This window comes from Theropithecus gelada, chromosome 12, assembly GCF_003255815.1.
Source record: "Theropithecus gelada isolate Dixy chromosome 12, Tgel_1.0, whole genome shotgun sequence".
Classification (NCBI taxonomy): domain Eukaryota; kingdom Metazoa; phylum Chordata; class Mammalia; order Primates; family Cercopithecidae; genus Theropithecus; species Theropithecus gelada.
Window position 1 is genome coordinate 3,709,394 of NC_037680.1, and position 27,631 is coordinate 3,737,024.

General features: G+C 58.8%; 1 protein-coding gene across 16 annotated transcripts in view; it reads left to right on the forward strand.

Annotated features, from left to right (window-relative positions):
* The window catches only part of BIN1 (bridging integrator 1), a 59,488-nt gene that overhangs the window by 19,462 nt on the left and 12,395 nt on the right, over positions 1-27,631 (forward strand). For 6 of the 16 annotated variants that reach the window (XM_025404324.1, XM_025404326.1, XM_025404331.1 and 3 more), the window contains exons 2-9: positions 10,917-10,997; positions 16,994-17,048; positions 17,163-17,257; positions 17,719-17,814; positions 18,624-18,731; positions 23,657-23,742; positions 23,905-23,980; positions 25,403-25,485. In XM_025404324.1, the coding sequence (XP_025260109.1) occupies positions 10,917-10,997; positions 16,994-17,048; positions 17,163-17,257; positions 17,719-17,814; positions 18,624-18,731; positions 23,657-23,742; positions 23,905-23,980; positions 25,403-25,485 (680 nt within the window). Of the gene's footprint in view, positions 1-2,846; positions 4,019-5,445; positions 5,803-10,916; positions 10,998-16,993; positions 17,049-17,162; positions 17,258-17,718; positions 17,815-18,623; positions 18,732-19,402; positions 19,496-23,656; positions 23,743-23,904; positions 23,981-25,402; positions 25,486-26,937; positions 26,983-27,631 lie in introns of those variants that run through there. The other 10 variants (XM_025404322.1, XM_025404327.1, XM_025404325.1 and 7 more) reach the window with 4 other exon arrangements.

Sequence of the window (27,631 nt, forward strand, 5' to 3'; positions counted from 1 at the left end):
GTCCAGCCCCACTGGTCACTCTGAGTGTGCTCACCCCAGCCCCCTCCCGACCTGACTCTGGCCCCTGCTGCCTCCACTCGTGCTGTGTGCTCTGCTCTGGGCTCCCCAGGCCACCACAGCCCACCCTGGCTTCCTCTGGGGCCCACGTGGCACCATCCAGGCTGCAGGCCACAGGCTTATCTACAGAACCAGCTGGAATTTCAGGCACCCTGAGAGGGATGAGAGAGAGGACGGGGAGGGGGCCTTCCTGGCCTGGAGTCAACTGGACACTCCTCTGGGGCGAGAGCCTTCGCTTCCAGCTGCAGAGATGCGTGTGGAGGAGGAGGCCCTGCCACTTCCCCTCCCCTCCCCATCTTTCTCAGGGCAGGCCCAGGCTGCCGGCTCCCATGCAGAAAGGACTTCCAGGGGCCAGCCGGGCTGGGAGGGCTCTCTGGGTTTTCGTTTTTGATCAGCAAGGCATTGTCGTAGGGCTGACGTAATTGGTCAAGTTTTTATTGTCAGTTAAGGATGTAAAAGAGAACACCCAGCACCACTTTTTGCTCTCACCAGTATTTCACAAAGGAAAGGGAAAATCACCAAAAAGAGGAAGGAGATGATGATTTTAGAGTGACAGCCTCCCGAGAGAGGCCAGGCAGCTTCCTCAGTCAGCCGTTCTCAGCAGGTCACCACGGAAAAGCGTTATGGGTCTTTGTGGACGGGTGTCAGGGGACGGAGCATGGGGGCTTGTCAAAAAGCTGGATCGCCACGTGGGGGCGAGGCCAGGGGCTTCCTGGGGGTCAGGGACTTGTGAAAAAGATGGATCACTGGCTGGGCGCCGTGGCTCATGCCTGTAATCCCAGCACTTTGGGAGGTCGAGGTGGGCGGATCACGAGGTCAGGAGTTCGAAACCAGCCTGGCCAGCACGGTGACACCCCCATCTCTACTAAAAATACAAAAACTAGCCAGGCGTGGTGACGTGCACCTGTAGTCCCAGCTACTCTGGAGGCCGAGGCAGGAGAATCGCTTGAATCCGGGAGGTGGAGGTTGTGGTGAGCTGAGATTGCACGACTGCACTCCAGCCTGGGCAACAGAGCAAGACTCTGTCTAAAAAAAAAAGATGGATCAACACGTTGGGGCAAGGCCAGGCCTTCCTGGGAGGAATGTCCTCCCGGTTTTGTATTTCATAGCGAAAATCTTTGTCAGCTTTGCATTCTAATCCACAAACTGTCTATGTTTGTTACATCACAAAAGTGTTTTCTTTACCAATTCGATCTTTGGATCAAAGCAAGATGGAGTGTGAATCTTCTTCAGCAAGCTCCAGACACACCACCTGCTCCCCCCAGGGTCTGTGTGCCCCAGTTTGGGAGTCAAAAGTTGAGTCTGGGCTTTGGAATTGATCAGGTGTGGCATCCTGGCTCTACTGTTCATTAGCCGAGTGACCGCCCTGACCCTCAGTTTCTTCATCTATAAAATGGGACCAAGAGTCGCCACCTCAGGGTGGCCTAGGGATATGAGCCCAATAGGGAGGGGGTTCAAGGGTGGTGGGCGCCCCAAGGTGAATCCTTGGAGGAGAGATTACCTGGTGGTCACGCTTCGCGCTGCGAGCTTTGTGGAGCTTACCTGGAGGGGCACATGTGGGGCCCTGAACTGGGCTCCGTAGGGAAGGAATGGGGAAGGGGTCCTCTCTGGAGTGAGAACCGAGCTGGCAGCATCTCCCTGAAGGGAAGGCAAGTTGACAGATGCCTGTCCCCAAAGCCAGCCCCTCCTGCCACCACCTCATATCCAGCCCGGGGGACGTGGAGGCCCCAGGTACGGGGGCACAGAGGAGCCAGGGAAGGGGGCTGAGGCCTGGCTCAGGTCCCCCTTTCGGAGCAGCCCTGAGAGTGTGAGCTGAGGGGGAGGACCCCATTCCCCCAGAGGTGCTGGGCCCTTCCTGGTGGGGGTGCGTCTTGCTGCCCTGGGCTCGCTCTGGGTTTCCCCATCTCTGGTTTTCTTTCCGGCTCCTTCCTCATTATGGGCTCTCCCCGGCCTCCCTCTGCCTCTTGCTTGTCTCCGTGGCTTCCTCGTGGTTCCCCCACCTTCCTACTGTGCCTAGGAGCGACTGGAGGGCCGCGAACAGGTGGCTGTGCCAGGGAGGGTGTGCGTGAGCGTGTGTGGGCGTCATCTCACGCTGGGGCGCCTGCTGCGTGTACACGGCCGAGCTCGCTCTGCTGTGTGGGGCTCTGAGGGCCGGGGAGCATTCTGGCTTCCTGATGGAATGCACTTATCTACAAAGTCGTGCCTTTGAGAAGTTGGAAGGCATAACCTGAAGGGTGGCTAGCCACTCAGAAGTGTGCTGTGTGTTCCTGGGACTCACTTCCCAGTGCCCCTGGGCTCTGCTCCTCAGCAGGAACCTGGGCCACTTCTCCCCTTTGCAGCCACAGCTGGGGCTGCTGCAAGGGGCCCAGCTGCCCGTAGCTTTCCCAGGGAGTCTGAGACCCTCATTCTAGCCCCTCTGTCCTTGGCTGCAGGTCTGGGTGCCCTCCCCTCCCAGCCTGAGGGTGCAGCAGCAGCTCTGGTAGGGGATGGACGGGGGGCGGGTGGGGAGAACAAGGCCTCAATCGTCACCAGGAGAGTGCTAGCTTCTGGGTTAAGCACTGCTGCTCTGAAGTGGCAGAGCTGCCGACACCTCTGTACATGTGACTTCACTGGGTTCTGAGGAGGAAGAGAGTTTCCCTGGGCTGGCTGAGACCAGGAAACTGCCCCTTGTGCAATCACCAGCCTGGGGCAGGTGCCACAGCCCACAGGCAGTGTGGCCTCCGAAGGAACACTGCGGTGGACTCAGAGGGCAGCTGCTACGCCATGGGTCTGTCTCCTTTCCCACTTCTTGAAGCAGACAAACCTGAGTGATAATGCTTGTTCGCCGCCACCACAAGCCACAGAATCTGATCTCTGCTGCTGCTTAGCTGCAGAGCCAAATCCTTTAGTGCCTCAGCCTTTCCTTTCTTATCTCTAAAGTGGGGGTAATAATCTGCGGCTCTGAGCACGATGGAAAGGTGAAATGCCTAAGAGCGATGAGCACGCCTCTCCACTAAAGGAAATCGGGGCTCCTTGGAGTAATGGCTGATTCCAGGGCTGGGGCAGGGACAGTACAGGCTGAGCCTGGAGCATCTGCTAGTGCCAGAAAGTAAGGAAGCACCCGCAGACGAATGAGGACGTGTCCGAAACCTCCCACTGGTTGCACTTGGGACGTATGAGCATCAGAATGAATAATGAACACACAACGAAGGACTCACGATATCCTCACCGCCTTCCTCGCAAAGGCAAGACTAGGGGAAGCTCGTCTTTGTGGAATGCCGGGTCACGTGGAGGAGATTGGGTAACAGCAGGTTCCAGCCAAGATAATATTGCAGTGCTTCTCAGACTTCACTGCGCATACGGTGCGCCAGAGGGACGTGTTAAAGGGGACACTCTGGTTCAGCAGGTCTGCAGTTTTTCCTCTCCCCCAGGCTCTCGGAAGACTGTGATGCAGCTGCCCACAGACCTCACACTGAACAGCAAAGAATGATGGATAGTAAAGGCAGTGTGCAAAAAGTTCAACAACTTTTTGCCTTGCCACAGTGACCGTGATTGCCCTGCAGATGACTAAGAGAAAAGTGACCTTTCTTTCCAAGAGACCTGGCCAACACGACTCAGGCCCAGCGGTGGAGCTTAATACAGCTGTAGTGTGGTCGGAAGGCTCAGCCTCCCCCTGCAGGACTCTCGCCAAAGCAGCGTTTAACCTGAACTTCCTCACAAGGAAACAATCAGGTGGACCCAGAGTGTGGGGCATCCTCTAGGCGATTGGTTTGCACTCTTAAAAAGATACCAGTATCGCGAAAGAAAAAAATAAAAAAGGATAACATTGATAAATAGGCGTACGGGGAATATTGTGGACTCAAGGAACAAGAGACCCGATCATCAGAAGCAATATGTGAGCCGCAGTTGGATCCTAGACCCAGACACAAAGAGCATTTGGGGGACACCCAAGGATATTTGAATGTGGACCGTGTGTTAGATGGTATTTTAAAATACATATTGGACGTACTGGGGATGTTCATGGTATCATGGGCATTTCAGAGCGTGTTCTTGTTTTTAGGAAACCTGTTGGAGTATTTAGGGGTGAAGTATTCTGGAGGGAAGGTCATCCCAGTGACCGTTCTGCTGCTTACCTTCTGTTGGCTGGGCAAATAGACAAATGCAGGAACTGTTTATATAGAGAGAAAAGTGACTGGGCGCGGTGGCTCGTATCTGCAATCCCAGCACTTTGCGGGGGCTGAGGTGGGAGGATCACTTGAGGCTAGGAGTTCGAGACTAGCCTGGGCAACATAGTGAGGTCCTATCTCTACAAAAACTAAAAATACTAGCTAGGTGCAGTGGCCTGTAGTCCCAGGTACTTGGGACGCTGAGATGGGTGGATCGTTTAAACCCAGGAAGTCTAGGCTGCTGTGAGTCGTGATTGAGCCACGTACTCTAGCGTGGGCAACATAGCAAGAAAAGAGAAAAGCAAAAAAAAAAAATAATAATAATAAAATAAAATAAAATAAAAATGAAAAGGAAAGAGAGAAAGAAGCAAATGAATGTGACCAAGTGGTAACAGTTGATTGGCGAATCTGGGCGAAGGGTAGATGATAGTCCCTATAGTATCCTCTCCACATTCTTTGAAGTTTATACTTTGCAAATAAGGAGGTGGGAGGTTCACATGAGATGTGGAGGTGAGTGGTGGGCTGAGAACCTCTTTTCCTCCCTCTGCTCTCTCGCTGGGGCTGCTGCGGCCTCCTGCATGGAGGCCTAGATTGTTGGAGGCCACCGAGACCCTCCAACTGGAGGTGTGGAGCAGGCTTAGGCGGCTCCACTGTCAGAGTGGGGATGGGGAGGTGTGAGCAGAGCAAGGAGACAGGGTCCTGTGTGTCTGGATGCAGGGGCAGCCCGCATTTGAGAGATGGGCTTGGAGGAGGGTTATGTGCTGGGGAACTAGGTGACTATGGGGTCTGCAGGACTGTCCTCAGACTGGCTCCCTCTGCCCCTGGGAGTTTAATACTCCCCTTGTACCCCTTTCACCACTGCCACCCCAGCCTGATATGCCAGACAGCAGGCAGCCTCTCGGGGCAGGAGAGGGGAGGTGGAGGGCCTTGTATCCCTTCCCCTGCCTGGGTGCCCACCATGGCCTGCCCATACCAACCCTGGTCTCGGTGCAGACTTGGCCTGCGATGTCCCTGGCATCTCCAGCTGAGTCCCTGCAAGACCTCAGAGCTTGTGACCAGGGAAGCCTTCAGCTGGCCGTCCTGCCCTCTGTATCCCCTGCAGGGGCCCCTGGAGCACCAGGGCAGAAAGACCCCCAAGACCAGCCCAGACCCCCAAGACCACACCCAGCTTGGCTGACCCGAGCTGTGTGTGGGAGAGGGTGAGGAGGAGGGGCGAGGAGAGATTGACAGAGGGACAGCCGCCGGGAGTCAGGGAGCGAGCCTGGACCCAGAGGTGGGGGGCGGGGGTCGGGGGAAGTATCGCCTTTGTCCTGTTCTAGGGGCCCTCCCTTTCGCCTCTTGGGGTGTCTCCCTTGGGACTGGGCCCAGGGAAAGCCTGGCCGGGTGTCTGACAGTGGCCTTCCCCCTGCCCGCCCTCCCGTCCTCTGTCTGTGTCTGCCTGCCTAGGGAGCCTCGATGTGAGAACGCCAGGGCGGCAGGGTGTGCATCCTGTCCCTGTGGCCCCTAACCGCAGGCTCTGCTGGGAGGAAGGGGCGAGACGGGGCTCACTACTCAGCCCGCCCTTCCTGTGCAGGCGAGTGGGGAGGAGATGATGCGGAAGGTGAGGGCCTTATGCATTTTCTGGGGTCTCAGCAGCTGGGGGGTGGGTGCCTGGGAGGGAGATTTGCTGGATGAGGGCCCCCTTCCATGTGTGTGGCTGGGGTGGGGTGTTGGGAACTCTGCAGCCACTGAGATGCCTCCAGCCGCAGCAGGGACAAGGGGTGCCGCTGGCTGGTGGAGGAGCCCCTAGCTTTCTGCCTGGCCCTGGCCAGGACCAGAGTGGCTGAGAATGTGGCCCTCACCCCTCCTCCCCTGGGCTTTCCTCCTGGGCCCCTGGGCTGGTCCTTCTCACGGCCCAGGGAAGTGCTTATCCCTGCCCTGGGCTATGCCATTCAGACTGTGGGTGTGCGTCCCACAAGTGCCGGGGTCCCACTGGTCTCTGGGGCCGACGGAGGGATCAGAGACCCCAGGAGGGGCTGCTGGGGCCCAGCCGGGTGAGCCCGAAGACCCGGCCCTCCTCACTGTGGCGGCTGGAACTCCCGGCCCCTCCTGCCTGGATGGTGTCAGGCTGTGTCCTGATTTGTTTGTGCTCACCTGCCATCTGTCACATGGAGATGAGGACAATTCCCTTCTGAGGAGGTGGCCCTGGTGACTTGAAGTGCGTGCATGGTGGGTGGGTGCTGTACGTGGTGAGCTGCTCCTGGCTCAAGCAAGACAGGCCTGGGCGCCCTTCCTCCCTCTGGGTTCGGTGGCCGTGCACTGACTGTGCCCCATGACTCATGCTGTGGGTCAGGGCCTTGCCTGCCACGCGGGGGCTGTTGGAGGGTGGCAGGACTCCCTGTACCCACAGGCAGTGGCTGATGCCAGGGCCTTCTGCCCTCTCACTGGGCCATGAAAAAGGCCCTGGCGGATGGCTGGGGAGGGGCCCCCGCCCACGGGACGCTCCCACTGAGCCCCTGTGGGCCCTGGCGCCAGAGGCACGGCGCCAACTCAGTGAACCTCCCAGCCTTTCTAGGGAGGAGCCTTGGGCTGGTTGCCTTCCACAGCCGAGGCTCAGCGAGGCTGAACCCTGTGGATGTTTGCAGGAGGAGGTTCTGGAGCTGGCCACGGGGCCACACTTTGTCATTCCTGCCACCTGCCCCCGCCCTGCCCTGGGATGTCCCCTCCAAGGCACTTTAGCTCCACTCACATCTGACCTTGGGTTGAGGACGTGGTGAGAGGAAGCTTTGGTAGGAGGTGACTGGGTGTGGCACTGATAAGGCTCCTGGGGCTGTTGGCTCTGTGACTGCCTCTGCTTCCTGGGCCTCTGTGTGTCCCGTCCTCTGCCAAGTTATCAAAGGCTCCCCTTTGTTTATCCCAGAGCGAGTGTGCCTGATAAGTGTGTGATGAGTGCAGGTGGAACTGACTAAGGTGCCCTCCCCCAGTAACCCTGGACAGAGTGTAAATCCTGGCCTGTGCCGCCAGGCCCTCCTCCTCACCCAACTCCTGCTCATCCTTCAAAACCCAGCACAACTGTGCTGCCCAGCTTTCCTGAGTCGCTGCTGGGCCAGCCCCACCTGGACACCTGGAGTCCCCTGTGTCCCTCAGTGGTCTGCCTGTGAGCTCAGCACAGGGGAGGCCCCACTAATCATGTGTGGAACGGATGGGGTGGGAGATCTGTGTCCCAAGCCTCATGGCCTTGTCCCAGCTCCTGTTCTAGGGCAGGGGGTGCCCAGCTTGTTTTTCCCTGTGGTAGCCACACTAGGAGCTCCTTGAGGATGGGGACCCCAGGCCACATCCCTCATGGATGAAATGGGGGTATGTGCAGTGAGGATGGCATGTGGTCAAGGCCAACCTCGCCCATCAGTCTTCCCTGGGCCTCGGCCATGCTGCGGCCTTGTTGTTCCTCCCATTTCCAAGGTAGGGGCACTGGAGCACCGAGAGGTTCAGCAGCCTGAGGTCCTGCAGAGTGGGGAGACCGGCTCAGCCTCAGGCTTCTGTGCTGTCACGCTGTCACGCCCTCCAGCCCTCAGGGCTGAGGGCTTTCTGTACATTACCCTTCCATTTTGCCTGGGAGGAGCCTGAGACTGAGACGCAGGGTGTTTTGTTTAGGGTCGTGTCTCTGCCCTCAAAGCCCACAGCTCAGATGAGCAGCAGCCTTGTGGCTGTCCTGTGCTTAGCCCTGTGTGGGTGTCAGGGACACAGAGATGACTGGAAGACTGTCCCTGACCTCAAGCTCTTCCTTCAGGGTAAGGGAGCGAGGTGCACAGGCACATCACATAGCAGTGAGGAGGGTCCCAGGCTCTGAGTGGTACAGAGTGTTTGGAGGGAAGGAGAGATCAGGGACAGTTCACACTGATGTCACCGAAGTAAGGTTTTGAAGGATGCATAGGAGTTTGCCACGTGCAGGTAGAGCGTGTGCATCTGTGACTTCTGTCTCGCATCTTGGGATGCCATCAGCCTGGACCCGGTGTGAGGGCTGGTGGTGTCAGTCAGGCCTGTCCCCCAGCTGTGTGAAGGCTGCTCTGCAGGCCTTTCAAGAATTTGCCATTTCTTGAATATCATGGGCCAGGTACTGCTCTGCACTTCATAGACATGATCTTTGTAATCCTTGATGAGGGTGCCAGTGTTCACTTCATTTTGTAGATTGAGGCTCAGAGAGTAGCTGTCCCTTTTCCCAGGGGTCTTCTCACTGATGGCTGGAGTCTCACCTGGGCTGGAGAATCTCCCCGGTTCTCCGGCTGTCGGTGCAGAGCACACAGCAGTGTTTGGGAACTGGGTCGAGAGTGTGTCTGTCTCTGCACACCTTGGGAGCCCTGGGGGCCAGTGTGGGAGGAGTAGACCGGGGACGTTTGCTGGCTGAGTGTCTGTCTTCCTGGGGAGAGGGACAGCAGGGCGTGGAGGGGTGTCCTGCCTGGTGCTCCTGCCTTGGGAGCTGGCCAGCCCCTGCCCTGTTTCTGGGAGCTTCTGGCTCTCTCTGGTGGCTCTGGTAGACTTCTGGGAGTTCTTTTCCATCCGGTGGTCTAGTCCTGTCTTTCGATGGGGGGTGCTGTGGGGCGGGCACCTGAGCAGAGGGGCTGAGTCGCCCACCCAAGCTCTGTGCTGAGCTGGGCGAGGCACCGCCCCAGCTCAGCCCGCTTTCTGGACGGTCCCTTCTGGATGTGGCTGCCAGGGAGGGGCGGCAGTGGGCGCCTGTGAGTTGCGCAGTGTCCATTTTCTTGCTCATGTGGGTTTTGTTCTGTTTTTTCTCTCATCCCAGTGTTAGCCCTTGGCATCCGGCTGCACTTGCCCGATGGGCTGTGTCCTGACCACTGTAGAACAGCATCATCGGTGGCTGCCTCCCGGTGCCCACCTGCCCCCTGCTGCCACTCTCACCTTCCCACACCATCCTCTGTGACCTTTGGTCACCTTGAGCAATTCAAAACTCCCCAGTAAGATGCTCCATCTCTGTGGTCTCCTTTCCTTTGTTGCAACCTCTCCCCTCTGTCTGAGCTGCCACCCACTCCAGGAAGTCCCACTGACTGCCCAGGCTAGATGAGATCTCCACCCCAGGGTCCCACAGCCTTAAGTGTTCCCTCATGTCAAGACAGAGACCCACATCTCATTCCTCTCTGCTCCACCAGCCAAGGTGCCCAAGGCCAGGCGCAGAGCAGGTGCTTGGTGAGAGATGGCCAAGAGCAGCTGGCCTTGCCAAGGCTCCTGGACTGGGCGGGGGAAGTGCAGCGGGCAGTATAGCCCTTGAAAGGGTCAGCAGGGTGGGAAGGGTCCTGGCTCTGTCCTGGTACCAGGCATCCCTTGGTCCGGGACCCTGGCCTGGGCCCTGGGCAGGCAAAGCTGATGTTCCTGGCAGCATGGGCTGGCTCTGGGTCTTGGAAGGGAGGGTATGTCTGCCGGCCTGCTGGCCTCGGCAGCTGCTGGGCTGGCCTCTTGCTCCTGGGGCTCCCCTCTGCTCCTGGGCCCACCTTTTTCTCCCTTCGCTTTCCACTCACACCCCCTACCCCCGTTTCCTTCTCGTTCTTGTGAGGCCTTGCCCACTGCCTGGGAGAGGCCTCTGCCGAGACGTCAGTGTTGGCCTTTCTGCTGCCATGACGGAGATGCCTCCTGGGCCGCGAACGGGTGTGTCCTGCCGCCATCCTGGTCTTCCTGTCTGCTCTCCTGCAAACACATCTGGCACTCCTCATCCCTTTTCTGTGCCTCAGCTCTTTGTCTTTTTCTTCTCCTGCACTTTCCTACCATGCCCCCCTCACCGCTCTTTGCCTCTGTATTTTGTCTCCCTGCTCCCACCTCTCTCTCCGTCATGTGGAGCTCTGGGGTTGGAGGAGCAGGGCGCACAGAGGGAAGTCTGGGAGAGCGTGGTGGTCAGCAGATGCTCTCGGGGTCCTGGGCCAGCGCGCTCCGTTCCCCTTCTCTGCCCTTGCCCACCCATCCTTCACCTCCTTCACCTCCCCCTCCCCCTCCCGACACAGCTGAGGGAGGAGGACGGCTGCCACTCATCATGGGGGGCTGTGGAAGGTCCACCTCTGAGACTCTTGATTGGGAGCAGAGCTAGTGGCTGTGAGCTCATGTGTGTGCCCTTGTGTGTGGGGTGTGCAGAGCAGAGTGCCTGGGGCAGGTCACATCTAAAAACCCAGTCAGATTGGAAGCAGACTCTGCGTGGCCCCCTGGCAGTTCCTGGCCACCCCTCGCTGCCCTCCTTGTTCCGGGATGGCTCCTGCCGGTTCAGGGCCTGCTCTGCTGTTGCCTGTGGCATTCATGGGCCTTGGACCCAGGGAATAGAGTCATGCAGAGAAGTGAGGCTGCCCCTGCTTGGCCCCTCCCCTGCTTGGCTCACTGTTCAGCTGCCAGGGTGGGGGCGGAGCACCCAGGGGTACAGTGTGAGATCAGCAAGGAGGGTGCCCGATCCTTCCTGCTGTCTTTGAAGCCTCCCTCCTCCTGGCTGTGGTCACTACGTGAAGCCTGTCCTGAGCTCCATTTTTGGCCTATTGTCGAGCCCTGGGTAGAGGGTGGGGAGGCCTGAAGACCTGGTGGACCCAGCCGTGCCCTGGGGAATTGCAGCCCTGGGTGGGGACCCTGGGCTGGGTAATGGTGGCTGGAGGCTTCCCAGACCCCGTCTGTGCTGTTGGTGACTGAGCACTCTTGGTTTGGCTACTCTCCTTTCCAAGGTAACACTCTCCCCTTCTCTCTTGGCTTCGGCAGGTTCTCCAGAAGCTAGGAAAGGCAGATGAGACCAAGGATGAGCAGTTTGAGCAGTGTGTCCAGAATTTCAACAAGCAGCTGGTGAGTGTGGGTGGCCCTTGGCCTTAGGGAGTTTGTGAAAATTCGGCTGCCAGGTGGAAAATGGCACAAGCTGAATTTGTGGAGTACGAGAGCTTGGAGGAGGATAATCAGTTGGGCTGACAAGATCATGTAAGACTTCCTGGAGGAGGCAGCCCTGGCAATGCATGCTGGGAAAGAAGAGGGTTGGGGTATGTACGCTTTAGGTCCTTGGTAGGAGGCATAGTAAGGGTAGTTGGGGGAGGGGGAGGGTGGGATAGGAGCAGGCAATAGATTGTGGCCAGACTCGGGGAAACTTTGCATGTCAGGGGCAAGTGGGAGCTGTAGAAGCTTCTTGCCAGGAGAATGGCATCTGCAGCAGTTAGCGTGGGGGCAGAGCTGGCTGGATTTGATTTGGGCATCTGCTGAGCATGGTGTGTGCCTGGCTCTGTGGCAGGCTCAAGGCTGGGCTGTTGGGAGGCGTCCACAGCCATCTCCAATTGGCCCGGGAGCATTCTGAGAGAGGGCTGAGAGCAGCTGGGAGGGCTGGGGAGCAGCTGGGAGGGCCTGGGAGCATTCTGGGAGGGCCTGGGAGCATTCTGGGAGAGGACTGGGAGCATTCTGGGAGAGGGCCAGGGAGCATTCTGGGAGAGGACTGGGAGCATTCTGGGAGAGGGCCAGGGAGCATTCTGGGAGAGGACTGGGAGCATTCTGGGAGATGGCCGGGAGTAGCTGGGAGGGCTGGGAGCAGCCGGGAGAGGGCCGGAAGCAGCTGGGAGAGGGCCGGGAGCATTTGGGAGAGGGCTGGGGAGCAGCTGGGAGAGCTGGGAGCATTCTGGGACAGGACCAGGAGCAACTGGGAGTGCTGGGAGCATTCTGGGAGAGGGCGGGGGAGCAGCTGGGAGGGCCAGGAGCATTCTGGGAGACAGCTGGGGAGCATTCTGGGAGAGGACCAGGAGCAGCTGGGAGGGCTGGGAGCATTGGGGAGAGGGCCGGGGAGCAGCTGGGAGGGCCAGGAGCATTCTGGGAGAGGGCCAGGAGCAGCTGGGAGGGCTGGGGAGCATTCTGGGAGAGGACCAGGAGCAGCTGGGAGGGCTGGGAGCATTCTGGGAGNGGGAGCATTCTGGGAGAGGACCAGGAGCAGCTGGGAGGGCTGGGAGCATTCTGGGAGAGGGCTGGGAGCAGTGGGGAGAGGCCCCAGGGCCAAGTCGGCCTTGGCTTGCCAGAGGGGCTCAGCCTGACAGGCTTCCCTGGACAGGAACTGGGGAGCCACCTTGGCTGCTTGTCCTTTAGGCCAGTTATGGGAGGAGTTTCAAGGCCCAGGTAGACCCTGTGGCAGGGATATCTACTGCCTCTGTGACCCCGGACAATTCCTTCCCAGGGCCCCTTGGGCCTCAGTTTCCTCACCTGCAAAATAGAGGCTTGAACAAGAAACATGGTCTTAGGTTCTGATTCCGTCTCTGGGAAGTCCCGTGGCATGTCCCTACTCAGCTGGCTTCATCGGGTTGTGGGTTGCTCTGAAGGCCCTTTAGGAGTCGCTGTGGCCGTGGGCCAGGAACTGCTGTGTTTGACAGACATCTTTGCAATCCTTGAAATGGGGGCTGGTATTCTCCTCATTTTGCAGATGAGGCGCTTGAGTTTCAGAGAGGTCACGCACAGCTTCCAAGGCTATGTAGCTGGTGTGTAGCTCTGCGGCCTTTGGCTCACTCTGGAGTTTCCTCTCTGGAGCTGATCCCTTGTCCTGAGGGCAGCTGGCTAGGCTGGGGAGACAGGTTAGGGGTGGAGTTGGTGGGGGCCCCTTAGAACAGGCTGAGCTGGCCGGGCACTGTGGCTCATGCCTGTAATCCCAGCATTTTGGGAGGCCGAGGCGGGCAGATCATGAGGTCAGGAGTTCGAGACCAGCCTGGCCAATATGGTGCCTCTACTAAAAATACAAAATTAGCCAGGCGTGGTGGCATGCACCTGTAGTCCTAGCTACTCAGGAGGCTGGGGCAGAAGAATCTCTTGAGCCTGGGAGGCAGAGGTTGCAGTGGGCCGAAATCGTGCCACTGGACTCCAGCCTAGGCTACAGAGCGAGCCTCCGGTCTCAAAACAAACAAACAAACAAAAAACAGGCTGAGCTTTGACAGTGAGGGAAGCACAGTTGGGAGCTGAGGCTCTGTATGGCCTGGCCCCAGGGCTGAAACCACAGTGGTGCTGTGTCCACTCTCCCTCAGAGTCACCCTCTCTGGGCCTCTGACTCTGGGCAAGCGGTCACTCACTGCTCCTTGGACAAAGGGGTTAGACAGAGAGGCCAGGGCTAAAGATAGCCAGTGCTTCAGGCTGCCAGGTGGCTGCTGGGCTGTGGGTGTGGAGCAGTCCTGAGATGGGCCTCTGTCTGCCCTCGGGCTTGGGTTTGGTGGGGCGACTGGCTTTTCAGGGGCCAGGGCTGGCAGTTGGGGTGGGGGTTTTAAGGTCGTGTTCAAGGCTGGGGCTAAGGCAGTCAGCCGGTTCTGGATTTGATTGGTGTGTGGGGATGGCAGGGTGTGGGGGTGGGGGTGGGGACCAGGCAGGAATGGGGCGAAGGTCACTGTTGTTGGGGGAGTGAGTTCAGGAGGCTGCAGTGGGCTTGGGGGCCCTGGGAAAGGAGAGAGAGAATGGGGCGTGGGAAGACTGGAGGCAGAGCTTTTTTTTGCCCCTTATTCTGTGAACCCCAAGCCTAGTGGGCCCAGCGCTAGGAGGGACAAAGATGGCAGGTGATTCAGTCTTTAAAGAAGCAGAACTCCCACCACTTCCTACGGTGGTGGGGGGCCCTAGGTGAGGGTGTAGGTCACCCTGCTGTCACCTGCTCTCACAAGGACCCAGGTGCACAGCCCCTCCTGGGCCCACCGGGCGCTGGTCACAGGAGCACCCCTGCCTTCTTCCGCTGCTCTGAGAGCCCATGGGGCCTGCTTTCCCCTCCCCCAGAGCACCGCACAACCAGCACAGACCCTTCTGGAAGCCAGCCTGGGTCTCCAGGGCATCCCAGCTCTTCTTCCTAGGGGCCGTCTGTAGCTCTCCAGGCCGCAGGGCTGTCATTGCTATTTGTCTGTCACTGAGGTGGGGCAAGTCTGATTCCTTCTTGTCCCCAGGGCCTCCCCAAGGTTTTGCTCAAAATGGGCATCCCTGGCTATTGCGTGAAGGTCATCCCCTGAATTGATGGCCGAGGGGTGAGAGTCAGAGCTGGAGCCAGAGGGGTCCATGTAGGAGGGCCGTCCCTGCCCCTAGACCCGCTGGGAACACAGGGACTTGGGTGCTCAGGCCACCCGTGGGGACTGATCTCCAGGGAGGCCCGGAGAGGGCTTGCGGATGCTGGCTGAGCCCAGCCGCACTGGAGCTGCTCCAGGCCCTTCCTGACTCCCCCAAGTCCTGTAGCTGGGACACGGGCCAAGGTGGGCAGTGGCTCCCAAATCTTATCTTCCCCTAGCTGGGCTCTGTGAACTCTGGGACCTCCAGAGAACTCTTTCTCAGATCCCTGTTTAGGGGCTGAGGGAGCCGGTTTGGAAGCAAACACCACTGCTCTGTACTGGCCTGGGCGCTGCTCTGCAGGGGGCAGCTGTCTGGGCCTCCGTCCGGGGAGGGCTGTGTCCACCCTGGGGACTGAGGAGGAGCTTAGGAAGCCAGCTGCAGTGGGCACAGGGAGGCAGCGCTCCAGCTGGCCCCTCGCACATCTGCGTGCCACGTGCCAGCGCTACAGCCCAGCGTTGTTTGGGAAACACAAGGAGCCCTGGTACGGCCTGAAGGCCAAGGCCGGGGGAGCACAGTGACCCACCCCATGGGGACTCCTGCTGCCGGGGGGTGGGTGAGGGGAGGCCTGAGAGGTGTGGCTGGGATGGTGGAAGCTTGGCAGGGAGAGAAGCTGGATCTGGAAGATTTGGTGACATCAGGGGACACAATAGCATCCCGTCATGAACACACTAATCCTCGTCTCAACCAACAAAGCCTTTAATTGTGAAGACTTAGGGTGGCTGTGTCAGGAGTGAGGTGGACCCTTCTTCATTCCTCGGCCCCACAGGGTCTCCATCCGACCCCCGAATGGAATTCCAGGGAGGTCTCCGTGTCCGTGGAGAGCTCTTCTGTTTCTTCATTCCGTCTCACATCAGCGGGCCTTGAACTGGGATGTTCGTAAAGATGATGATTAGCCAGTGTTTTACACCCTACTCTACGGGGGATTAAAGGAATTGTAGAGATTTTTTTTTTTTTTTCACATGTCCTCTCTTTAAATTATATATCCTATGTGCTGCTCTGAAGCTCTCCCCGTGGATGTCTCTACTATCACACAGAAGCATTCATCATAGTAGGCAGATCTGCGGGTTCTCAGGGCCGCGTCACTACCCATTACCCACAAAACACGCTGCGGGCTGCGTGCCCAGGCTCGGAGGGTCTCGTGGGCTCTCCCAGTCTCTGTGTGACTGGGCCGGTCGCCGACCCTCTGTCCGCTTCTTTGCTGCCAGGTGAGGCAGTGGTGTTGAGAAGACCACCTGGAAGGTGCTGGTCCCCAAGGCACCAGGGCAGGAAGAGCGGCCCCAGCTAAGGACAGGGAAAGACCTGCAGTGGGGAGACAGAAGAGGGTTTGAGGGTGCTGGGGGTGAGCCTGTGGAGGTGGCCGGGTCCCTGCTGGCCTTCGCCTGGAGATTGACCTGAACGGATGGGGCCCACCTTCCGGCTCTCGAGCAAGCGTGCAGCTGGCCAGACTGGCGCTCTGCAGGCATGCTGGGTCTCCTGGGACCATGGCTAGCTGCCCCTCCTCCACGGCAGGAGGTGTCCAGAACATGGGTGTCCCTGAGGCTTGGGCTGGCAGCAGGCAGAGGAGGCTGGGGGGTGCCCTTCCACTATGAAGGTCAGCCTCAGCCACTGTCGCTCTCTGCCTCGCGTTCCTGTCCTTAGCATGAAGCCCATCTCCCTGCGAGGAGAGCTGGGCCTTCCTTCAAGGTCCAGAGCCTGGCCTGTCTCACTGGATCTGAGGAGTGCCAGGCAGGGATCATTCACCTTCCATTGAAAGATGAGGAGAATGAGGTTCAGAGGGGCTCACTAGCTTACTTAGGGCTGCGTGGCTAGTACAGGACACAGCTGGGTCTGCATGGCCTCAAAGCCCGTGTGCAGCCCACTCTTTGCACATGGCTTCTAGACGCTTCCACAGCTCACTAAGCATGGTCTCAGACCTCAGGGCTGGCATCACCTGTTGTTCACCCCTCCTGGAACCTGGCGTTCTCCACTTAGCTTTCCTGGCTCTGGTGTTGATGTCCCAGAGGGACTTGAGGCCTGGCCCATGCTTCTACCCTCTCCGCTGGTCTTGCTGTCTCAGGAAGCCCCTGGAGGCTACTCTCCCAGCTCAGGGAGCTTCACCACCCAGCCCGCTGCCCCCTCAGCCTTTTCCCTCTACATCCTATGTCCCTGCTCTCAGCTGGGCCAGTGAGTCCTGGCCATGTCCCCTGCATTCTGCCGCCCTGCTCTGATGCCATCTCTTCCTCAGGTCTTCTGTCCCTGCACAGGCTCGCACCAGGCCCTCTTGTCCTAGTATGAGGCAGTGGGAGCTCTCTGTCCTTGGGCACCACCTGAGCTTGTGCAGCAGGGGGCCTGGCGGTCACCACACCTGCCTTGTCCATACTCCTGTGCTCGTTGCTTACTTGTCTGCAGCTGTCTGAGGGCAGGTCTGTGAGTGCTGGTGCTGCTGCATACTGCTGCTGTGCTGTGTGTGTGTCATTCAGCCGTAACCCCAGCATGTCATCCCGGAGCGGGGGGTCTTTGTCTTCCTGCCTTCCTTCCCAGGCTGAGAATGGCATCTGGAAGAGGGCAGGTGCCCACAAACATGGGCAAGGGTGCCTGTGGACACAGGGCTCCTGAGGCAGGAGTGGTGACTGTAGCTGCTGTCCTGTTGGGAGGTCAGCTGATCAGTGGCTGCTGTCAGGAGAGCAGCCTGGTTCATTCGTGTGAGGATGGTAGGAAGGAGAGGGGTCAGGGACTGGGTGTGCCTGACCTCAGCCTTGACCTTCTCTTTGCAGACTGAGGGCACCCGGCTGCAGAAGGATCTCCGGACCTACCTGGCCTCTGTCAAAGGTAGGAGGCAGGCAGGGCACACCTGGCCCATGTACAGCTGGTGGGTACAGAGCTGGGGAGGGTGGGACAAGGGCTATCAGTGAGAGGCCCACATACTTCCTTTCTGTCCCACAGCCATGCACGAGGCTTCCAAGAAGCTGAATGAGTGTCTGCAGGAGGTGTATGAGCCTGACTGGCCTGGTAGGGATGAGGCAAACAAGATCGCAGAGGTGAGCATGGGACAGGTGTCCCTGCCCTTCTCAGAGGGCCCTCTGGTCTCAGCTCCTGTCCCACTCTGCCGTGCCCTCTGGGACAAGCCTCTCTGGTTCTCAGGCGTTCGTGTGCTGTGTGCCCTGGGGCAAGCGGCCCTCCCTCTCCAAGGGCCTTTCTCCTGACTCGCCCTCACGCCAAGATGGGGCAGATGGTGGGTCATGGTTGTCCTTATTTGTGTGTTATGGCTCACGACTCACAAGACCTCCCTGGCTGACCCCAGTCCTCAGTGTATCTGATCCTCACAGTCACCCCAATAGGGCAGGAACTTTTACCCCATCTTACAGATGGGGAAACTGAGGTTCTGAGAAGCCACCGAGCTGTGAAGAGATGGGGCTGGGGCTGGTCCCTGCGAGGAGAGCACTGGGGCGGGTGTGGCCCAGCACCCCTGGTGGCACTGTCGTGCTCTTGCCTGTCTCAGAACAACGACCTGCTGTGGATGGATTACCACCAGAAGCTGGTGGACCAGGCGCTGCTGACCATGGACACGTACCTGGGCCAGTTCCCTGACATCAAGGTGAGAGGCCCACTTGCTGGGACCTTCCTGTCCCTTTGGGTCTCAGGCTATGGGAGGAGGCCTCACGGCACGTGTGTGTGTATGTGTGCGTGTGTGTGTGTGTGTGTGTGTTGCTGTGGAGTGCCTGGCTCTATGATTGTGGAAGGTGTAGAAGGGTGAGTAGGGCCTAGGCGTGTGTGTGCCTGCAGGTCCCCTGTGTTTATACCATGTGTGCTTGGAAGGGTATGTGTGCATGTCACCTGTTGTCTGGGTCTACATGTGTGGGTGTGTTTGTGTGGTTGTGTGCATTCACAAAGCCTGCTGTCTCTGCTGGGCCTGGGTGAGTGCTAGGAGCTGGCAGTGTCTCTGGTCTCCACCGAGGTGAGTGGTCCCTGGTGATGTGCACATGGAAGCCTGGGTTGACCATTGGGTTGGACGAGATCCCCTTGGTGGGCAGGATGGGGGTGTCATGCTCATGCTGGCCTCAGGGGCCCCCAGTGCAGATGCCTCAAGCTTCCCGAGTCTGATTGTTGGTGGCTCTGGAGATGAGAAGCCAGGGGCCAGGCCAAGGAAAAGACTTGGCTGACACGTCACCAGCTGGTGGACACGGACACATGGGCTCAGTGCAAGGAACTGGTTTCACACAGTGGGACTGGGCTGCCGGGAGGGGGCGAGCTCTGTCACCAGGAGGGTTCCAGCAACAGGGGCTCGAGGGTTCCTGTGGAGCTGGGGTCTCCTGCCCGCCCTGCGGGTCCATCCAGGGTCCACTAGACCTGAAGCCTCAGCAGGGGTGCCAGGCCCCGCTCAGCACCCTCCTCTGTCTGCCCTAGTCACGCATCGCCAAACGGGGGCGCAAGCTGGTGGACTACGACAGTGCCCGGCACCACTACGAGTCCCTTCAAACTGCCAAAAAGAAGGATGAAGCCAAAATCGCCAAGGTAAGAGCTGGAGGCCGGTCGGGGCCGCGTCTGCAGGAAGCTGAGAGAGGGTGGGTGTCTAGGACCCCAAGGGTGGAGCCTTCCTCCTGCCTGGCCCCAGGTGACGAGCTGGGGGTGGGGACGCTGCTGGGCCCAGGCTGGTGAGTAAGAGGCCCCTGTGGGTGCCTGGGTGAGGTCCACTGTAGGCCCATTCCTGCCCCCACCCCTGTGCCACCCCGGCCCCTCAGCCCTGATCCAGGCCACCAGCCAGCCTGAGAATGGGCCTCTTGGGTTTCCCTGGAGCGGCGCCGCCCTGCCTGGCGAGCCGGGTGGAATTCGTCACACGATCCCAGGCGACCTGTCCCTAGCTGGAGTGAGCCAGTAGGTGCAGAACTGGCCCCACTCATCCTGTGATGCGGGGCTGGGGCGGCCCCCTCCTCCGGGCAGGGCCTTGCTTGCTGGCCCCTGTGCTGCTAACCACAAGCACCTTTTGCCTCTGCAGTTGGAGTTCACCCCCTCTCCTTGCCCCCTCGGGCTCCCCCTAATTCTGTCTGCCTCAAGGGCCCATATCTGCTTGGGGCGGCCCCCGCGCGTGGGGCGTGTGGACGTGCATTTAATCTGTGTGTCTCTGTTTCTCTCTCCCTACCTCCCTGGTCTCTCCACCTTCCTTTGCCTTGACCTCCCCACCCCAGCCTGTCTCGCTGCTTGAGAAAGCCGCCCCCCAGTGGTGCCAAGGCAAACTGCAGGCTCATCTCGTAGCTCAAACTAACCTGCTCCGAAATCAGGTGACACTGGCTTCTAACCTTGCACGTGCTGGCGCCTTCCGGTCTGTCGTCCTGTCCTCTTGCCCTGCGGCGGAATGCAGGGCTGGTGTCTGAGCCCGGCCGGGGCAGGGTTTTTCAAAGGCCTTCCCTGGGAGAGCTCCTGCTTCAGAGGAGACCTGAAGTCAAATGTAGGGGTCAAAGAACTGGCTGAGGGGCTCTGGGTGACCTGGGTGGGGGCATAGGTGTGCCCACTCCGTGTCTGCGTCTGTGGTCGTTCCTGGAGACTCCTCTGAAATCCTAGTGGTCCAGGAATGCCTTTGAGCCATTGGTCCTCTGTGAGGGCTCCTTTGGGGAGGGAGGCGACATCTTCAGGCCCCTGTACTGCCATACCTGTCCTTTAAGCCTCGTGACAACTCCGAGATCATCTTGAATTTACTGAGCAGACAAAGCTGCCCAGAGAGGCACATCACAGCTTCCTCCCGGGGCCCCAGAGCCAACGGTTAGGGGCAGGGTTGGGGTTCTCCTGACTGAAGCCCCTGCATCCTTTTCCTGGGACTTGCGGTCCCCGTGGTGACTCTGCAGGAGTTACTGGGAGGACCCTCCAGTCTGGCTGAGATGCTGAGACCTGGAGGGGAAGCATGGGTCCTCGGCCTTTGGGGATTCATGGAGGGCAAGTGACCAGCACCCCAGTGTTCCTGGGGGACTTCCTGGAGGAGGCTCTTTTTACAAAACTCCTGGGCCATCTCACCATCCTGGCCATAGAGCTATGGTCTTCTCAGCCCCTTGTCCTCTGAATGGGTCACAGTGTGGCCAGGGACCTCTGGATGCAGTGCCCTATGAGAGGTGGGTCACGTGGTTTTCTCTCCAGTGAAACTGAGGCACATTTCGGGTCAGCGTAGTCACAGCCTGGATGCGGCCCTCACACTTCTTCACATTCCCAAGGGGCCAGCGACAGGGGCCCGGCCCAGGAGGTTGGGTTTCTCTCTGGGCAGCTGCCCCATTTTTTCCAAGCTGCCTGTTGATTTCATCATTTTCCTGGAGTGCCTACGACATGGAGCGCTCTGGGTGGGCTTGGCATGGCTTGCTGTCCAATTTCTTTTTCTTTTTTTGAACGGATCTCACTCTGTTCCCCTGGCTGGAATGCAGTGGTGCAACTTACTACAGCCTTGATTTCCCCAACTCAAGCAATCCTCCTGCCTTAGTCTCCCGAGTAGCTGGGACCACAGGCACACATCACCATGCCTGGCTAATCTTTACGTTTTTTGTAGAGACTGTGCCTCATTATGTTGTCCAGGCTGGTCTTGAACTCCTGGGGCTGAGCGATCCACCTGCCTCGGCCTCCCAAAGTGCTGGGATTACAGACATAAGCCGCTGCTCCTGGCCTGGCTGTCCAATTTCTCACCTGATCTGCTGCCTGATTTCTTTTAGGCCAGCGCTGACTTTGGAGGCACTGAGTGCTGACAGCCTCATCCTGAGATCAGGGTGCCCATGGAGAGCCAGGGGCTGGGGGTGATGCCTAGGGGCCTTCAATAGGCCTGAGACTTCATCTGCCTCTGGAGGTGGAGGAGGAACCAGGGGCTGGAGTGGGTGTGCCCTGCCAGTCAGTTTAGCACTTGGGCTAGAAGGGAAATGGGACTACTGACTGAGGGCTGGGGTTTCTGAATAATTTTCCCTGAAACAGGTGAAACATATTTTTGTGGATGGGAGAACTCCTTAGGAGGCTATGGGGCCTGCCCAGTGCTTTTGGGCTCCTGGGACAGGTGTGGTTGGGACTCTGGAGGGAGGGCCTGCCCCCACGCCCACCCTGGGGGAGCAGCAAGAGGGTGAGGCAGGCGATCACATCTTTGGGTGCTGGGCTGTGAATGTTTCACAGTTTGGCCAAACTGGCTGTCTCAATTGGGTCCCATCTTTATTTGAGCACATCCTCCTTGTCTCCACCTCACTCATACCTGGCTGGAGGCTGGAGAGCCTTTGGACTGACCTGTGGGCAGCTGGCTGGCAGTGAGATGGGACAGCTGGGACTCCGGGGCTGCCCTGCTGGGGGACTTGACTTTGGGGAGACAGTGCATCCTCTCTAGGCTGTACCAGGGGAGCTGGCCGGCTCCATGAGGACCCGGGACCAGTTCTGATTTGCTCTCCACACCTGCCCTAGCGTCTTGAATGCTGTCCTCGGGACCCCGGGCCCACGTGACTCTGCTCTCCTCCGTTGTTAGCTTCAGTGGAGCCGGGGTGGGGGCACTCTCTCCTCACGGCAGACATGGCAGACAGCCCTCACCTTACTCCCTGCCCCTTCCACATGCTTCCGAAAGAGCCAGAATATGAGGAACGCCAACCAGAGGGAATACAAGACACAGGTCCTGACTTCAGGAACTCAAGCGGCACTGTCCGGGCTCTGGCTTTCTGTAGCGTTGCTGCGCTGTGAGGGCATGGCTGGGGGCAGATGTGCCCCCTAGACAAGCTGCAGTGCTGTCTTCACTGCTGTCCCCACCGTTGCCATCTGGGCAGTTGTGGGGGTGGTGGCTGCATCCTCATGGAGAGGATGGAGAGGTCCTAGTGGGTAGAGAAGCCGGGCGGTTCAGGCAGGTTCATGTGGAACGTGGGACTTTAGACCCACTCTTGGCCGTTGAGGGCGGGGAGTATGTGTGATGGTGCTCGGCTCACAACAGTACCCCTAGGAGTCACTTATTTTATGAGTTCCATAGAACCGTGGTTGGCAGCCCCCCTTCCAGGTCCTGGGATGCCCAGAGGAGTAGGGCAGAGATGGCCCAGCCACAGCCTGGAGAGGCAGGAGGGACAGTATTCCTCACCCCGGCCTGGTGTGGGTTGCCCAGGGCCCCTGGATCTAAGAGAGGCATGCATGTTTGAATAGACATTCTCCCCGCCCCCCAAATCTGCCTTTACATTTTTATTAGATTCTAAAAAGTCAGGCAAGGAGCCCACACTCACTCTAGCGAGTAGCCGGAGGTCACTTGTCAGAAGCCGTGGTGGCCCCTCCTCCAGTCCCAACCCAAGTCCCTGGGGCTAGGGGCTGACCTGGGCTAGTCCTGCTGCCTGAGACTGGATGGGACCCAGGCTGGCTGGGCTTGGGGCAATCGTGTGCTTTGTGGTTAAGTGGCCTTCCGGCCATCTGGCTGCCGTTGCCATAAGGCAGCCCAGCCCGGGCCCCAGCCGGGGCCTGAGAACGTGAGGCTGCTGGCGGGGTTTCCCTAGGTGGGGCCTGACACGTTCCCGGGCTGTGACTCACACCCCGAATCTCTGAGTCACTCTCCCCGGCATTGTCCTCCTGCAGTGAGCCAGCAGAGCCCCTTCCCCAGGCGGGCGGGTGGGCTGGGCACCAGGTGGGGTCTGTGACTCACCTGCTGCCTGCAGTCCCTTCCCCAGCACTCTGTGGCCGTGCGATGGGGCCTGAGCGCCACCGCCTGGTGGGTGTGAGCGGCCTGGAGGGCGCAGGGCCTGCCCTGGGGAAGGTGTGGGCCAGGAGTAGGACCAGGCACTGCCCAGCTGCCTGGCCGCCTCCTCCCTGGCCCTGCACCCTCCTCTAGGGTCCCCCTGACGTTCCTAGAGGTGCCTGAGTGGCTGCCTCTGGTCTCCCTCTGGTGGAGACCGGTCCCAGGAGACAGAGGGCTTTGTCGGAAGGACTGTCCCCAGGAGGTGAAGTGAAGGATGGTGGCTGAGGCTGCCAGGAGCTGGCCCTCAGAAACGGGGAGGGAGCACTCAGGGGCAGGGGCAGTGGGGCACAGCGACAGATGCTGCCTTGAGAGCCAGAAGGCAGCGGCAGGGCTGGCGCCCAGCCTGAGGGGGTTCATGTGGAAGTGGGCGGGGTCCCCACTTGGCTGGGTCTGGGGTCTGCCTCTGTGCATGTCCTGTGTCCAGCTCACCAAGCCCCGGACTGGCCCCTCTTGTGCCCTCCTCACCGCTCACTGCCCTCCCGGCCACCTGGGCCTCTCTTTGGCATTGGCTGCTCAGCCCTCCCTTTCTCAGACGGCCTCAGGGTCCCAGAGGGCTGCAGGGGGAGGTCGCCAGCGTGAGTGTCCGCATCCAGTCCAGCCTCTGTCTTGCCCAGAGCCCTGGTCCTGGCGCACTGGCCAGGAGGCGTGGGCAGGAGGTGGGTGGATTGGCCACGGGGCTGGGCTGGCTGGGACAGACACCCAGCAAAGGGGAATGACCCGTACTGCTCTCCAGGCCGAGGAGGAGCTCATCAAAGCCCAGAAGGTGTTTGAGGAGATGAATGTGGATCTGCAGGAGGAGCTGCCCTCCCTGTGGAACAGGTGAGGCCCGGCGCGGTGCCCAGCCTGTGTGCTGCGGTGCCTGGGCACTCTCGAGTTTCTGTCTCTGATGCGCATGTGTGGTTGCTCGTGGGTGAGTGTGTTTCTGAGTTGCTGTCTTGACCCGCCTGTTCACCTGGCCCCCATCCTTCTGCCCTTCTGTAGCCGCGTAGGTTTCTACGTCAACACGTTCCAGAGCATCGCGGGCCTAGAGGAAAACTTCCACAAGGAGATGAGCAAGGTAGGCCCTGGGGACTCCTCTGAGGGGCCACGCTCCACCCTGGCCAAGGGTCAGAGTCAGAGTTGTGGGAGGGGCGGCCTGAGCTCCTCCTTCCCTGCCAGGTTCAGCACACACTGGTGACCACAGCGCTCCCTCCATGCCCCGTGGAACAGCCCCCTTCAGGAGTGCCTGGGCCGAGAGAGCACAGCAGGGCATGCCGGGAGGCTGTGAGCGTTTTCTGGGTCCTGGCCTGGGCAGACCACCCGAGAATGTAGACCAGGCCCGGGCAGACCACCCGAGAATGTAGACCAGGCCCGGGCAGACCACCCGAGAATGTAGACCAGGCCCTCTCAAACTGGGAATGTGTTCTGTAGCAACCTTGGCCCAGGGAGTGCAGTGTTAGACAATGGTGGCAGTTTCTCAGTTTGTAGGAAAAAAAATTACCAGCATTTTCTCCATTTTAATTTTATTCCCATGTTTTTGAGACATTTAAATAGGCCTGTTTCGTCTGCATGAATCCACTGTGCGACAGGGTCTGGACTGATTAGCCTACCTTTCTCTGTTGTGTTATTTTCATTTTAACCTATCTGGCAGTTGGAGAGACCCAGGGCTGGCACCTCCGCCCCCAGTGGTGGGTCTGACTTTGTGTCTCGGGCCCAGTCTCGGGCCCAGAGGGATGAAATGATGATGGTGGATTCCAGGCCCAGGGTCGGAGGAGGAAAAGCAGCTTGGGGCCTCTCCTGACTCACACCCCTGAGTATGGTTTCTTGCCTTTTAGACTTTCTCTTTCCTTCTTACCTTTTCCCCTTTCCCTTCGAAGATTTGAGACAACTTATGAAAAGTTTAAAAAACAGAGAGAGGTGTTTTAGAGAAGGAACATTTATATAAAATTAGTCTGTAAAAATATATGCCACAGGGCGTAGTTGTTTATAAATAGGATGAAAATTCGGCTCTGAGCTCCCTAGTGGCCAAATCAAAGAGAGGAATATTCTCAGTAACGAGAATCACCACGTGTGAGGAATAAACCTTCTCTCGTGCCTGTGCTTTCAGTGAAATATCCAGCAGTTGCAGTGTGGTCTGAAAGCATCTTGGCAAAATGACCTTAACAATTAAGATCAACAGTCCGCCAAAACAATTTTTAAGAGAAAAGTGTAAAAATAGTTCATGCTCTGTGTGGCATTTTAGGATATCCCTATAAGTAGGAGGGGAAAAGATAGCTTCCAGAGACAACAGGCATTAGTGATGTAGCCCACTGGCCCCGTTTTGTTGCCCCTTGGTTTTTCTAGGTTTGGTGTGCTGGTTCCTTGCTCTCACAGATGGGGAAAGAGGAGCTTGTTCCTGGCCAGGGGCCGGGGGTGGTGGGCAGAAGCAGAGGTGTTTGGGGAAGGTGGGGCTGTTTGGTGGCCCTGGAAGCCCCCCACCTCCTCACTGTCTCTCCCACAGCTCAACCAGAACCTCAACGACGTGCTGGTCAGCCTGGAGAAGCAGCATGGGAGCAACACCTTCACGGTCAAGGCCCAGCCCAGGTGCGTGCGGGGAAAGCCCTGACACACGTGACTGTGTGCACGGCAGGGGCAGGGCTCCTTCCTGTGACCCTGTTGGTGCCCTCCCTGGTCCCCTGTGAGTTTGGCCTTGGAGGTCTAGGGACCTTCCTGTCTCGGCCTCTCTGTGCTCAGGGAAGCAGGTGAGGGCAGGTCTCTGTCTCGAATGTCCCTGTCCCTCTGGCTGTGTTCGTTGAGGAAGGAGCACTCTGGGGAGTCCACAGGTCCCTGAGCCGGCGGACCCCGTCATTGTGGAGCAGGAGCATTTGGGGCTGGGGTGGGCAGCCTGCTCAGCTTTGGGGACTGGGGGGTGTGAACAGGACTGAATGACTCTGGGATGTGCAGTCCTCTCGGAGGAGGGAGGTAGCACCGCCCTTCTCTCTCCTGCTTCTGGAAAAGCTCATGTGCCTGGATGGCAGCATTCTGCTCACCTGCACGGGCGTCCTCTTCCTGTCCTCAGCCTGGGAAGTGCAGCTGCAAGGAGATCTCTGTTTCCTGAGGGGGAACCATGGGGGAGGAGGGAAACGCCTTGCTCTCCTGGCTGTGGATCAGAGAAAGCAGCAAGCCTGGGACTTCCCCTCCCTTCTGGCCGTGTCTGCATGTGTGTGTGTGAGGGGGACTGTGTGCGACAGGTGTGAGTGTGTGCATACACACATGCACATCACAGCAGGGTGCAGAGAGCACCGGGGAACTCTGTAAAACGGGGCGACTGTCTGCTTCCTGGGGTATTGCCTGGGATGATGAGGGTATTGGGTGGTGGTGATTGCCCCTTCCTTCCCTGAACATAAAATAGTTGTGGCTGAGAGAGGGGCCGTGGTGACCTGAGGCTGGGAGTGGGGAGGTGAGGAGGGAGGCATTGTGGCAGTAGGGGGGTGTGGGGGGGTTGTAGAATAAAGGCCAAAATGTGAATCCAAGGTCGGGCAGGGAGGGGCAGCTGCCTGGCCTGTAGGCACAGGTGGGAACACTGGGATGGGTCAGCAAGGGGTAAGCGTGGCCGTCCTGGCCAGAACCATGGCTCCCCTCAGGAAGGAGGTGGAGGGAAGAGAGAGGGACAGTGGAGGCCCAGGAGCCTCCCTTCCAGCTGAGTGGCCTCTTGTGCACTCTGTGCTGGCCTGGGGGCCTTTTCTGGCACTCTGGGCACACCTGGAGCTCCTGGGGACTGAGACCACAGGCAGGGTAACTCTCCCCTGCCCCGAGCCTCCTGCCCCTCACCAGGCCCTGTTAGCATCACCCCGGGCACCTGGCCACAGCAGGGGCCTGCCCGGGCACCCTGGGATAGCAGGCCCAGGCCCTCTGCAAGGCCTCTGGCACTTAGGAGAGGCTTTTGCCCCTTTGTCCTCTGAGCAGAGGGGTTGGCAAAGAGGGAAGGGGATGGGCCAGTTCTGTCCCTGGCCTTTCTCCAGAATGAAGGCCTCCACCTCCCGTCCGTCCCCACAGAAAGAAAAGTAAACTGTTTTCGCGGCTGCGCAGAAAGAAGAACAGGTACCGGCAGTGAGTGCTGCTGAGGGGCGCAGAGGTCCGCGCCCTGGCCGGCCCTGTGCATGCGCCTTGCGGCCCGCTCCCAGACGCCACTAACCCGTAACCTGGCTCTGTGTGCAGTGCTGCCCGGCAGGGCTGGCGTGTGTGTGTGTGTGTGTGTGTGTGTGTTGGGTGGGAAGGCGGAGGCGGTGCGGGGCGGGCAGGCCTCTGAGCAGCTGGCTGGATTTAGCACGTTCCTCTGGGCGCCCCTCACTTGTCTAGCCCTGGGTGTGCCCGGGCCACCAGCGCACTTACCAATGGCGGACGCGGCTGGGAAGGAGACCTGGGGAGGGTCAGGGAGGTAACACTGCGGCACGGTGGGGTTGTTTTTCAAAAAATTCTGTGTGTATACTATATACTTATATATATATACACACACGCACACTTATATATACTATATACTTATATATATATACACACACGCACACTTATATATATACACACACGCACACTTATATATACTATATACTTATATATATATACACACACACGCACACTTATATATACTATATACTTATATATACACACACGCACACTTATATATACTATATACTTATATATATACACACACACTTATATATACTATATACTTATATATATACACACACACTTA